Source organism: Ciconia boyciana, chromosome 1 (assembly GCF_034638445.1).
Source record: "Ciconia boyciana chromosome 1, ASM3463844v1, whole genome shotgun sequence".
Classification (NCBI taxonomy): Eukaryota; Metazoa; Chordata; class Aves; order Ciconiiformes; family Ciconiidae; genus Ciconia; species Ciconia boyciana.
In genome coordinates, this window is record NC_132934.1 from 59209411 (window position 1) to 59222761 (window position 13351).

Here is a 13351-nt window from a genome sequence, read left to right on the forward strand (position 1 = left end):
GCATTTTCATCATGATGTTGCTTGGGTTTTAATTAAGTTCACAGTTAAAACCCAAAAGCTTGGTGAGACTGTCGTACTGTAGCTGTCAGTCTCCACTTGCGTCTTCCAACTTTTGTGTCTTTCCTTCTGTTTCTGTATTATTTGTGAAGTTTTGTGCTTTACCTGCTTGCTGGCTATTGGTATTTGAGAAGAATGTACTCACAGGGTGGTCAACCTAATTAATTACTGTTAATCCCCAAAACTGGCTGCCAGAAGTTTTGTTGTCCTTGAAGCTCTCATACTGTGCGCGTTCCTGTAGCTTTAGCATGAGAGCCTGAGGAGAGGCTGGATGTTTCCTGGCAAGTTTCCATGGAGAATCCCCTGGGCAGGTTTGAGGTAAAGAGGAAGAGAGGGAGGACAAATAAGAACTTAAAATAGCATTGCTAGTCCCTGTATTGAATTATTAGCACCTTGCTTTTTAGCAGAAGTTGTGTTAAAGTGTTCTTGTGTAAACTGTGAAATTATGCCAGCGGCCACATGCTCTGTGTGGGGCAGAAGGCTTCTCCCTGGTAGGAGCTGGCATGTTTAACCCAAATATCCCAGCACAAAACCCAAAACATCTCAACAAAAATGCTTCCTGACAGTGATCACCACATCTTGGTCAGCTTCATGCTCAGAGTATCTTTGCTTTTGACAATTTGGGATTGTTTTGCTGTGTTTTGTCAGGGTCTTCCCCTTGGGCCTCTCCCCCCCTCCCTTACCCAAGAGCTGCTGGAGGAAGCACAGAGCTGGCTTAGGAGTTCCTCTTCACAAGTCATAACAAGATAGGAACAGACTTACAAACTGATTGTGGAGGGCGGCTGCATCCTTTCTTCCGCCTAGCATTCTGCCAGGAGTTGCTTGTGGATGCGCAGGGGTACCAGGGTGGAATTGATACAGGCTTTGTCAAGTTTAGTTTATCCTCCACCCAGACAGAAAGATGCACGCGTGGGGTGTGTGTGGGTGCCCTCTCCGCAGTTCGAATAGGAGGTGTTGCAGGGAGAGTAACAGAAAATAAATTAAGAAACAGAAATAAACAGTTAGGAAGTATTGTGAAGTATGTTATCTTAATCCCCACTGAATTGCTAAAATAAAGACAAGTCTGGGAATTTCATGGAGAAGTTCCAGAAGTGTTGGAGGTTCATATATTCCCACAGAGCAGGATGATGGGGCTGCCAGTAACACAAAACGTGTAGGCTCAGAGTCCATTCTGGGGTGAAGGAAGAAAGTCTACAGGATTGATTTCCCATTGGGAGTGTGTGAGGTATTGCTCAGGCTTACTGGGGTGTTTGAAGTTACACTGACTGCTTTTTAAGATCATGTTAAACTATTAGTATAGTTTTGAAAAGGAGAAAATTGACACTTTGATGGCTAATGTTTAGGGAAATACTTCTTCAAGATTGGGCAAGGTGGGCAGAACCTTCTGTAATTTTATGTTCTGTTTTGTTCAGATTTCACAATGGTAAATGAAGTTTGCATATAAAAATTCTTTGGAAAATCACGAAAATTACACACAACAGAAATTAGAGGGTAAGGTAGGATTAGTTTATGCTTATTTTATGACTTTGATTTCTTTTTTTTTCTTCTGCACAATTTGGCACATGCAGTTGAAAATTAATTTTAGGTGTATTGGCTTACATGGAAAATAGGAAATTAGCAGAATACTTTAATCTTAGCTTATTCTCTCCCCATTTCATGCAGGTTCTTGGTTTTGGCTGAGTTAAAACAGATGTATAATTCCTTGGTTTCTACTCCTTGTAACCACTACATTCACTCTTTGTTTTCTTGTCTTGCAGAACGAGCCTCTGACTTCAGGTTATCATGGATACCCAGCAAGAGACAATCAAGTAAGAGTCTGATTGCAGTAAATGTGTGTGCGTGCATGCATCTCTGTACACTTATGGATGTTTTGTCCAACAGCTTCCTGGCTGTCTTGTTATGGAGTGGAAATTGTTTTGTTCTATTGTGGAATGCTTGTGGAGATATTTGTGGTAAATTGAATGTTTTTTGTGGCCTCCAGTAGTATGTGGCACCGTGCCTGGCAAGGGGTTAAACATGATCCACATTACCAAGGGTTCAGGAAATTCTTTTCTCTTAAAAACGTTGTAATTTAAAATCCCTGTCCTAAGCTCCCACTATATCTCCTCAGCATTAATGAATGTAGATGTTCAGTGCCAGTGCATGCTTGGCCCTGTTTTATACTTACTGCTGTAATTCTAGCATTTGGGGAGCAAAACAACACTGAGTTTTTGTGAGAGTCTGCTTTGCTGGTAGAGTAGGGAATGACATGTCCCATTGGGTTGCTTCTAGTATCTGTGAACTTGTCTTACCTTCCTTTCAAGTCCTGCAAGGCCCCTGCCCCTTGCTCTTACTCAGGATGTTCTCCTACCGCAGTAAAAATTATATTGTTCAATGCATTGCATCTGTAAGCATTCTCTTGCCTCCTAGCAGAAGACAGAGAAATCCCAGTTGATGAATTTGCACGATGGAAGGAGGAGATGCTTTGGAACAAATGAAATTTAATGGGTTGTAAGATACAACCGTCACACATTAAATCTCCCTTCTTAGAATGAAGTTTTTTCGGTATTCTGCAGTGCTACTGCAAAGCAGAGCATGAACCAATGTAACAGGAAATTAATATGCACAGAAAATCAATAATGCAACACATTTCAGTAATAAGCAAATAACAAAACCAAAATCAAATTCTTTAATACTCTCAGGTACTGCTATATAAAGAAAGTGATTTTCATCATATCTTGATGAGGCCTGGGTATATGCAGCAACAGCTTAACGGGAGATGTTTTTATGAAGGAAGTGCAGCATAGTGCAGCCTCAGCAACTGAAGAGCTCAATTCTTTGGTGCTTGTAATGTGTGTATGAATTTCCATATAGGAGGAAATTATTCAGAATGTCTACTGGGATATATTAAACTGTTAACCAGCACAAATAAATATTACACGCTGGGATGCTGTGGGAGTTGTGTTCCTACTCTATCCAGGCTAAGTAAGTTATGCTAGGTTGAGAGGCAGAGCCAGTCCCAGATCCTTACAGCTGTTCATATCTGCTTTCAGCTTTTCCATTTTGGTGGCACCCTCTGCACCCTATTTTGCAGTTCACTATACCCATTTAGGGGTGGTTTTGGGTGGTCTTGGTGTTTCATTTTGGTGACTACCAGTATGTCCCACTTCACAGGTTTCCTCTTTCTTATCCCTTAATAACTCTTCTGATTTGAAAGTCCAGAACTGCTGTTGCTGGCAGGTCACCAGATCAGCAGAGATGGGCATGGGAAGCTGTACAGCAGCCAGGGCGTGAAATGAGAATTACAGCCTGGGCAGCCCTGGAGGGCTCTCTGTGGATGAGCACAGGAAGTCATCTATATTAGCCAGTGTGCATATGTATTTCAGATGGCAAATAGGTTTATGGAAATTTCTTAGCAGACAAACAGCTTCAGTTTAACTCGGGTGTTTTCATTTTAGCAAACACTTGTAAAAATCTTTTTTGGCTGGGTTGTTTTTTTTGCTCTCGGTAACATCTTGATCTGTGGTAAGTGTTTGTCCTTCTGTCTTCCTTTTGGCCACGAAGCAGCTTAAATTCAGGTCTGGTTTTCATTAATGAGGTTTCAAGGCTTTTAGCTAATCTGATTGGGAGCTTCTAACATGATAGCAGCAGAGAAAGAAGTCCTCTGTTGCCACAGACTGACGCTGGTGTGGGAGAGACAGCAATGGCTGATCCATCACCTGCCTTTCTGCGCTGGGGAAGGAGGAAGGAAGTGGTGTGGGAATATGTGTAGCAATCCTGACTCTGTAACAAAGTAATTATGAGATTCAGGAGCAATTATGTCAGATTTCCTCAGATTAGGAGCTGGGTTTGAGCTGGTGAATGTAAGTCTCTTGCTCTTTCCCATTGCAGTTCTTTATTGTAAATACTTGTACTGTGCTTTTTACCACAATGTTTTCCTTAGCAGAAGTAGCAAAGCAGAGCTTTATTTTCAGGGCATCTCATCATGTGACTACAGTAGTCCTGCTAGAAATTCTGTGGATATAACTTTCCCTTTCTTTCACCTTATGTAGCATCTTACTCCTCCACTTGTTTGTGTGTCCTTTTTGCTCCTTCAAGCTCTAAATGTCATTAATTGCTGGCTGCAAACCTTTCACTATGCTGTTTTTACACCCTCTAGTGGTTAAATCATACCCAGATGTTCCAGATTATTGTAGTTTTTCTTTCTGCCAGTTGAAATACGTGATTGGTTTGAGTCCTTGCTTTGGCCTTTTGGGAATGCTTAGGTCTACAGTACAAAGTTTATTTTGTATCCTTTCCCAAATATTTAAGCATTCTGTCATCATCGTGCATAAGCAGCAGCACTGAGGCAAATGAGATGGGTTCATGTCAAGGCTGTGTTCCTCTTAATTTTGGTGTTGTGTGATTGCTTTATGATAACCTAGAGCTTTGGGTTATTGTGCAGCCCCCCTGTTCCTCACCTGCCCTGCCAGCGTGTTGGCTTACTGGACTTTTTGTGGTGATAGGGCCCAGGGAGCACGTGTGCTAAATCATTACGGTATTAAGTTTGCCTAAAAAGAGAAGGCTTTCTGTTGCTGAAGTGTTGCACTATTGGCACTGCGTTACAGCTGTGTAAGGAGCCGGAGAGCTCTCTGGGACTGTTCTCAAAAATTCAAGGTTTGCTCTGTGGATGTCTAATGCACAGGCAGGAGTGGCAGAATGCCCCTCGTTTTCTCCAGAGCTATGCTGATGACAGGAACGAAGCCCTCAGTAAAGGGAAAATAGGGGAAGCGTTAGTGTAACATTGTTAACCGAGATGAGAACCAAGTCTTTTGGCAAGGAGAGCTTATTCTCTGGGGACTATTCAGTTCTTTATCCTTCTGTTGGGCCTGCCAACAAAATGGTGTTTCTTTTTTTGTAATATGAGTGCCTGCCTAAAATGCAGTGAACCAAGACTTCCTTGCTTCATTTCCCAAGCTGTGACAAACAGCTCTGAGGTACTATGAGTTGGTCTCAACACAGAAAATGACTGGTACAGCTATACTGATATAACTTTTACATATATATAAACTCATCACGAATAAATACTCTGCTTCCAGAAAGCTATTCCATGCTAACTGTGTCAGCTTGTTTTATATATAGCCAAGGCCTATGCCATATTGCTCTAGTAGTTTTCATGTTGAAACATATTAGACATGATATCTGAAATTTGTTTGAGTGCTGAATACTGGCACTTCTGTGGCAGAATTTGGCAGCTGCACAGCATAATTTTGTTCCCCAACAGGAAGCAAAATGAGCAAGAACACCTTGTTTAGCTGCCGCTGAAGGGAAGGGAGGAGGAGAGAGAGTTTATGGAAGTGGGAGGTAATTGCACACACCAGAATTGGGTCAGGATGTTAGAGCTATTACACCTCTTCTGTTATGGAAAGTGATCCTCAGCTATCACAACGGGTTAGGATGTTGGTTTGAAGCCTCTTTTAAAAGCTTGTACTTCCATGAGTACAACTCTTAAATCAAACTGGGCCATTGGCTCGGTACTAATGTGGTGGAAACATTGTTACCTATCACAAGTGACAGTTCCTTCAACAGCTTAATTTTGGTGGCTGGTTTTCCATCTGAGCACTCACCAGGCCTGACCTGTTGTTCTCATGTATGTAGATGAGACTGCAGCCCAAGATAGCATGGGTGCCCATGGCAACTGCTAGGAACAGCTTTATCACTATGCCCTTGGTTTGAGTTCAAGCTTAAGGTGAAATGCTGTTAAATCCTCTCCAATTGTCAGCCTATTCCCCTGGGTCTTTACTTACTTGCTGCTTTGGTGTATCTGTTGGGGCATCGTAGGCAGCAGGTGGCTGTGTGCACTTCCCTCCCCAGGGCCGCAAGCTGGTCTGGGTGAGTGATGGTGGTGGCAGTCTGTGAGAACAGGAAGCCTCCCCTGTTGCTTTTTTCCCCCTGTTTGTTTTCTTTGCCCAGTCCCTCCTGATGTGGGGAGTTCGGCAAGGAAGCCCTTCATCCTGAGATGTGAAGGGTGGGCGTGAGCTTCCATGGGGAGGCAGGACAGCAGGCCACTGGGCTTCCTGTTGGAACTGGCTGCACAGAGGCACTGCTGCTCCTGTCGGTGGCTGCTCCCGTTGGTGGTCCCTCTGCAGTGGGCAGCGGGGATCTCGGCAGAGAGTTCAGAGGGGGAAACCTTTGTCCTCTTGTCTGTGTGGTCTGAGGCTCTTTCACCTATCTTCCTCTTCTCCATCATGTGGATGAAGTGTGAATTTGGCGATACTGCCCCAACTTGATTAGCAGCTGAGTGGTTCAGTATGGATTAGAACATCCCCAAAAATATATTGGTTTGGTATTAACAGACTGAGATGCTCTTGTCATAAATAGAACGTGACCTTCTGGAGGAGGAAAATGGTTTGGCCACTTGTTTGGTTTTATTTGTACCATGATAGCACCAGCCACAGTCTCTCTAGTGCACTACTTTGTTGGTCTTGGAACAAAGACTCCCTGTCTCAAGAGTTTAAATCTGTGAGTGGTGTTCCTGAAAAGCATTTTGGTTTTTAATTTGTTTTCCTGCTTGTAACTGACCATGAAAATACACCCTCTAGTGTGTATGTTAACTGGCTCGGTAACCTGTGAGATTGTGGCAGTAGGAGTGTTAAGTTATTCAGGAGCTAGAAAAGAGGGTTGTTTGTGGGGTTTTGGTTTGTTTGTGGCTTACACTTTTGGTTTGAGTGAAGTGTATTTAATACAAGTGCTTAACCTGAGGGACAGAGGGAGGTTCTAGAAAGGCCTTAAATAAAGTTTTAACACCTCACTCCTTGAGTGAATAGCCAGGACAAAGATCAGGAAGCACCTGAGGTTCTCTGTATAAAATGGAGAAGACCAGGCTTGGTGTTCCTGGTGCTTCTGAGGAGTGCCTCTTTCCTTGAAAGCAAACAAACCAAAATTTGGGATAGAACCAAGCTAATGAGGGGAAATTGTTCTAAATGTTTTCCTTATGTTTAAAATGAGGTGAATTAGGATTAAGACTGACAAATCTACTGCGTCCTGGCTTCCACAGCCTCTCTTCAGGCAAGCAGTGAAATATTTCCACTCTGTACTAGACAGGACTGAAGGGATGTTCTGTTACTGACCTAACTGCAACATCCCATTGAAAATAATGAGCTTCACTTTAGAGAATATGGTCTGGCCAAAAATATCGAACATATTCAGGAGATGGGAAGCATCTGTGAGGCAGTTGTACGCAGAGGGGTTGCAGGGTGTGTAGTGGGGCTGGGGTGTTACCATTTAGCACCTAAGCTGAAAGGATGTGGGACAGTTAAGGTGTGCTACGGCAAGGCATTTAACACTCCAGGAGGGGAGGAGTTCCTGAGACACCCTTTACTGGAGTGCATCCAACTCTGTATAACTCTCAGCACATTCAGAAAGTAAAACAGTGTTGACAGAGTGGAGAAAGTTAGGTTAAAAGCAATGTAAATCATGATATCTGTGAAGGAAAGAAGAGAGCAGAGTATTTAGCTAAAAACTGAAGGAGGAGTCGGTGACAGACTGAAGTTCAAGCACATCCACAATGATGGATGAATTGGAAGTGGAAAGATGAGATCCACCGAGACTAATCTAGTAATGCTTCTCCCCCAAATCCAGAACTGTCTTGGTAAGACAGTTGGTGGATCACTTGAAGTGCTAAGAAATGGTTCCTTATTTTCTCAAGCCCCAACTACATCCCTAAGAAACTGCAGGAAAGATTCAGGAGTTGGGATTAGAAAAAATTGTTAACGCAGACACCACTGAATAACTGAGCTTGTTATACACCTGCTTTCTGAAATTTCACTCTGAACCAAGTTGCTGTGCTTATACTTGGCCACATTCCCCCAAATCTCCCCTTTCCTTTCTGTTTAGCTGATTTCCTACCATCAAAACCCTTAAATAATACAGGAAGCACGGTGTCTTGCCGTTGACACAAGTCCTGCAAACGGATCACTCTGGCCATATATTTATTTGCCTTTTCCCTCATGTCTGCTGCCTTTCTAGCCTCTCTGAATACAAGGCAGGGAATCCTTTCCTTACAGAGCCCTGAATACCTTTCATAAACACCTCCGGCGAGCTCCATACCAATGTGTGCCTTGCTGTTAATAACGAGAGAAAAAATAACCATGTGGAGAAAAGTTGTACGAGAAGAAGTTAAGGAGGAGTGTGTCTAATTCAGATATGTGGGAAGACTTTCTGACAATAAGCTCCTTCAGTCCTATAAAGAGCTTCTCAAGGGAAGTAACGATTACCTTGCTGATGAATAGTCCGGCCAAAGCTCGGGGTTTGTAAGGCGTTGGCAGGAAATGGGCTGGATGATGTAATACAAATTCCTTTCATGTTTGAGTCCTCTGATTTGAGCAATTTCTCATCTCTGCTCGGGGTTAAAGAGAGATGTGAGTCATCCTTCTTGGGAGAGGACCAGGAGACCACTTTTTCTCCTGCAATGTACTTTTTGACCGTCGAAGTGTTACCCGATGTCTGAGAGAGTCTTGGAGACTCCCAAGCCCCTCAGTTATTTTGGCAAGAGGGAACAGCATCTTGTTTAGATTTCCCCTTCTGAAATGATAGGAGCGCTAGAGAGTGTGGTGTGTGTGTTAGTAGTAGTCTGTAAAATGATCGGTTGGAGGACCAAAACCAAACTGTGTAGAGAAAACAGCCTGTTGATGGATATTATATCTTACTGAGGACATGAAAGCGGCTATTCTGGGTCAGACAGAAGGTCTCTGCCTTCCAGTGTTCTGGCTTTGACAGTGTCTAATAGCAAGTACTTAAAGCAGAGGGAGCAGCGCCAAGATTCAGTGATACTTCCCCTCCTCCGTACTCTTGAAGCAATCCCGTGGCTTTGGGATTTCCTGGCCATAGATTTTTTTTTTTAAAGTCACCTGTGATAGATTTTTCTTTATTGAATTTGTCTAAATGGTTTTTGAGCCCGTCTAAATCTTTGGCATCTGCAACATCCTGTGGCAACGAGCCTCCCGCTTTAGGTATGTTTTATGGGAAAAAAGTTCTTCTGTGCCCAGTGAACTTGAAACCGAAGTGGTTTTAAAGCTCTCAGGTGAGGGGGGCTTGGGGTCCTCAGCTTGCACAGCTGCACTGTCATTGCATGCGTGAGGATTTTCTTCTTAACTGGAAGAAAAAACCCCAGAACAAACAAACGGAAGAAAATTTAAGTCGTTTGTGTGCATTTAGTATCTTTTCTTTTTCTGAAGGATTATAATACCTTTGCAAAGGTTATTTCTAGATGCCTGTAAACGCACGTGCGTGTTGCTGACGGGCACGCCGGGCTTTCGCAACGCGCTGCTGCAGCGTGGCAGGGGCTCAGCTGTGCGGTTTTGGCCTTCGCGTCCTGCCCTGCTGCACCCGGGAGAGCCCGGGGGAGAGGAGGGGGGTGCAGGGGGTAAGTGTGGCTGCCCGCGGGAGGCCTGCCGGGGCCGGAGCTGCCCGCCCAGCGAGGCCGGGGCCCGGGGCCGCTCTGGCGGCGGGCTGCCAGGAGAGGGCAGCCGGCGCACGGCCAACGCTCGCCGCCCCGCCCCGCCGGCGCTGGGGCTGGGGCTGGGGCTCGGCCCGGGGCGCGGTGCGGGGCGGCCGATCCTTCCTCCCCGCAGCGTGCCTCTCGGGTTGTCCCCTGGCACAAGCCTCTGGCCGTCGCCGTAGGGCGGGAAGAGCTAAAGCCGTAGGGAGAGAGGGGGAAGAGGGTTCGGCCTCTTGCGCCCCGCCAGCTTTTAGGGGGTGACTTCGCTAAGTTTCCGGGACGGCCGTCCTCGACAAGGGGATTTCTGTTTTGAGGGCTGGGGAGAGGATGTGTCACTGCCTGAACCCAGCACGGGGAGCATGCAGGGAGGGCTGAGACAGGCCCTGCCACCCCTCCACGGGGCCTGCTGAGGGATTTGATTCTTCGAAGAGGCACGGAGGAAAAGGTTTTCATAATGCAAGTCTTTGCTTGTTCCAAAATGTCTCAGGAGTGAGCAGAGGGGAGATATGGGAGGGATGTTTGATGGTAACAGAGAGTTGCTTTTAGAGGTGATGTGAGCAGGCAGTCTCTAGTGCTTCCCCGGCTTGAGCAGGCTCCTGGCCGGAGATTGTTTTATCAAAAGGCACGTGTGCTGCACAGCACTGCTTCTGCTTACAGGGCAGTGCAAGATGGATGCACGCTTACGGTGAAGGTTCAGGGATGTCCTCCTTCAGGCCCATAGAGGCAGTGCTTGAGTGATCAGTTGTCTCCTGTGTGTATTCTGCATATCATGAAATCTCACAGCTTTCAAGTGAATGAAGGGAGTGTGTGTGTGTATGAATAAATATTATTCTTCCATCCTATTTTTTTTGTTAAAGGAGGCTAGAGATCCCAAGAAATACAGCTAGTCAGTGTAGTTACAGAACCTGGAAAGATGCTGAAAAAGATCAGATGCTTATGGTCAGATCCTTTACTAAAGGAAGTTAAGGCAACGACAGACATACATTGCTAATTTTTAAGGACCAATCATGTCAGATCAATTTAATTTTCTCTTCTGACATGGCAGCAGGCCTGGCAGATGGAGAAAGCTTCTGGCTTTGGACCTAGTCCCACATGACCTTTACATAAACTAGGCAAATGAAGGTGAAATTAAGAAGGGGCTGAGCACCTCATTGGAAAACCATATTTGGAGTAATTATGTCATACTTTTCTCTGTGTGTGTGATCTGGAGTCTTAACATGGTCTGCCCTGGCTGGTCTGCTCTTCTGTACTGTTCATGAAACATCAGGGTAATGAAAGAGTGACTGAATATATGTATGTGGAGTGGCTGGCAGCCTTTGGAAGGTAGCATTAGGTGTCAGAAAGATCACAGTAAATTGCAGAAATGGCCTGAAATCCAACAATGTGAAATTAAACAAAACTAAGCTGTCTTTACAAGAGGAACTGTATATGCAATGTAAAATGGAGAATAGCTGGCTAAGCCGTAATATCGAAGGAAAGATCTGGGGTAATAGGAGATAACAAACTGAGTATGTGGTGCTGTTTTTTGTGATCCTGAAAACCTGGAATGTATTTCCAAGTGTGTCAAGTAATTGCAGAAGGTAGTTATTCTTCAGAGCTCAGCACAGTGAGCGGAGCACTGTACCTAGTTTAGGCACTTCAGGAAAGATACGGACAGAATCTGGGAAGATTCTAGGGAAGAAGACTAGGGAAGAACAAGAGAAGGAGGCTCAGAGAGCCTGACATAGAAAGAAAATATTGAGCTTGTTCCTTCTTTAAAAAAAGAAGAGTAGAGAAGTATGGAGGATGGGGATTGATTATTTACTATGTCCATTGAAGGCAGCTTAATTTGCATGAAGGAAGGCTTAAATTCGATATTATGGGGTAAAACAACATTTCTGATTCAACGTAGTGAAGCACTGGAACAGTAATTTAGGGGACTGGAGTTCCTGTTTCTGGGAGTCTGTAATAACAAGTTAGGCAATTCCTGATGGATGTTTGTCTAAACATGCTCTGTGCTGCCTCTGAGCATGGAGGACCTCGTCTCCCCTGCCCTGTACTTGTGTTATTCTGTGACAGTCAAAAGCCAGTTGTTACTGTCTACATAATTCCACAGCCATATGACTGCTGTTGTCTTGGGCTTTTCTCTCTTTTTGTTGTGTGTCTAAATTGTAAGATAGGAGGCTCCTCTGCTCCTGTATGATCTTAAAAGTGCCAGAGATCCTTTCTTTGTGACAGCTGCCTCATAGCTCTGTTTCTTCCTGAGCTTGCTTATTACTCAAAGGGTGCGGGGTGTTCAGCATCTCTGAATCAGTCCTCCCCTTTGTCTCACAGTAATAACATGTATCGTGTATGAACTTTGGAGTGTTTGATATCTTGATTTTCCTTTAAGCTCGCTGGCCAGATCTCAATTTCAAGCGTGCTTAGAGGAGATTTTTTTTTTTCCTTTTAAACTAACATAATCAAACACCTCCTTGCTACCCTACCTGCAACTCTCCTTGCATGAAGAAAGGACTGAGAGAATTCAGCAGGAGCATTTCCCCAGTCTGGGTAGGGAGCGTGCTTCTGCCTGCTTGCTGTTGGGATCTGCTGTGGGAGGGCAAGCCTGCGTGTGTTACACGGAGTACGGTAACTGCTTCACTGCACCCCTCATGCTGGCTGCTTTGGCAGGACCCTGAGTAAATGAATGGGATCGCTTTCTGTTCTGCTGACTTCTACATGGTGAGTGAGCAGCTCTGCATTGGCTAGGGAAGGATGCTGCATGCAAGCAGACTTCCTCAGCAAGCTACGCGGATGCTCTCGAGAATAGCTGGTGGATAGAAGATGGTTTCATTCTTCTCAATATTAAGGGAGAGGTATCTCCAGCAGTAACATAATGTTGCTCGGAGCAGGCATTTGCCAGATGGTTTCAGTTCCCCCGAGGCTTTGGGATGTGAAAGGGAAAGGGCCAGGAACACACTTTAGATTCATTCCATTAGTAGATTAATTGGCACTGTCCTGGCTTAATAAGTCTCTTAGATTTCCCAGTGGAAATGGCACATGTAATTCTGCCCAGGTCACGCTCTGCACACCTGTGTTGAAGCTTTCACAGCAAGAATCTATGCTGCTGCAGGCAACATCTGCAAAACAAGACTTGGGGAGGGAGCAGGTTTTTTTTGGTGGGGGGAGAGGTGAGAGAAAATCTTTTTAATAAGTACTGTTAGATAATGCTAGTGGAGCAAGATGGCTTGTGAGAACATGCTTGAATTCTTCTGCCATTTTGGTGGGGGGTGTATTTAAAAATCTTGCAGTGGTAATTTGATGTTATGAAACTTTTTTTTCCCTCCATTCTGTATTAATTGCCGGCTAGATTGCGTTTTCCAGGAAGTCTGTGATTAGAGGACAAGGGTGTTCTTCCTGATAAAGGTCAGAGGCTGCTGCTTGAGAAACTGGCGATAAAATGAAGGGAACTGTCTCGTCGATTTTTAGCTGAAAACCTGAGCAGATGCTGTGCTGCTATTTACTTGGGGGGGCTGTCCCCCATGACCTGTCTCTTCCCACCTCTCTTTCTGAGGGCCAGACAATTGTTGGGGATTGGATTTAGCTGCTGCTGCCACCCACACAGGAGAAGGATTGTAGCTCTTGGCAGTTTTAGCAGGAATCTGCGTTTTTAACTCTTTTGGTGCCTGTGGATTGCAATAAGCTGCACTCTGATGTCACGGCAGTGCTGAGCTGTGCTTGCTGCCAGGCCTAATAAAGGTTTACTGGTAGGATTGCATCTGATGAGATGTGCTGAAATTCCTTCACAGTTGGATTTTAATGAGGAGAGACTTCAGGTACTTCCAGCAAACACATCCTCCTTGCCTTTTCTGGTCCACC

General features: G+C 44.8%; 1 protein-coding gene across 10 annotated transcripts in view; it reads left to right on the top strand.

Moving 5' to 3' along the window:
• Positions 1 to 13351, top strand: part of RBFOX2 (RNA binding fox-1 homolog 2) — a 174742-nt gene that overhangs the window by 35140 nt on the left and 126251 nt on the right. For 8 of the 10 annotated variants that reach the window (XR_012043778.1, XM_072870052.1, XM_072870060.1 and 5 more), the window contains exon 2: positions 1815 to 1865. The exons of the other annotated variants lie outside the window; for them this stretch is intronic. Coding sequence is in view for 7 of the 8 variants with exons in the window: in XM_072870052.1 (XP_072726153.1) it covers positions 1815 to 1865 (51 nt within the window). In the remaining variant the exon portion in view is untranslated. The remainder of the gene's footprint in view (positions 1 to 1814; positions 1866 to 13351) is intronic. 10 annotated transcript variants of the gene reach the window in all.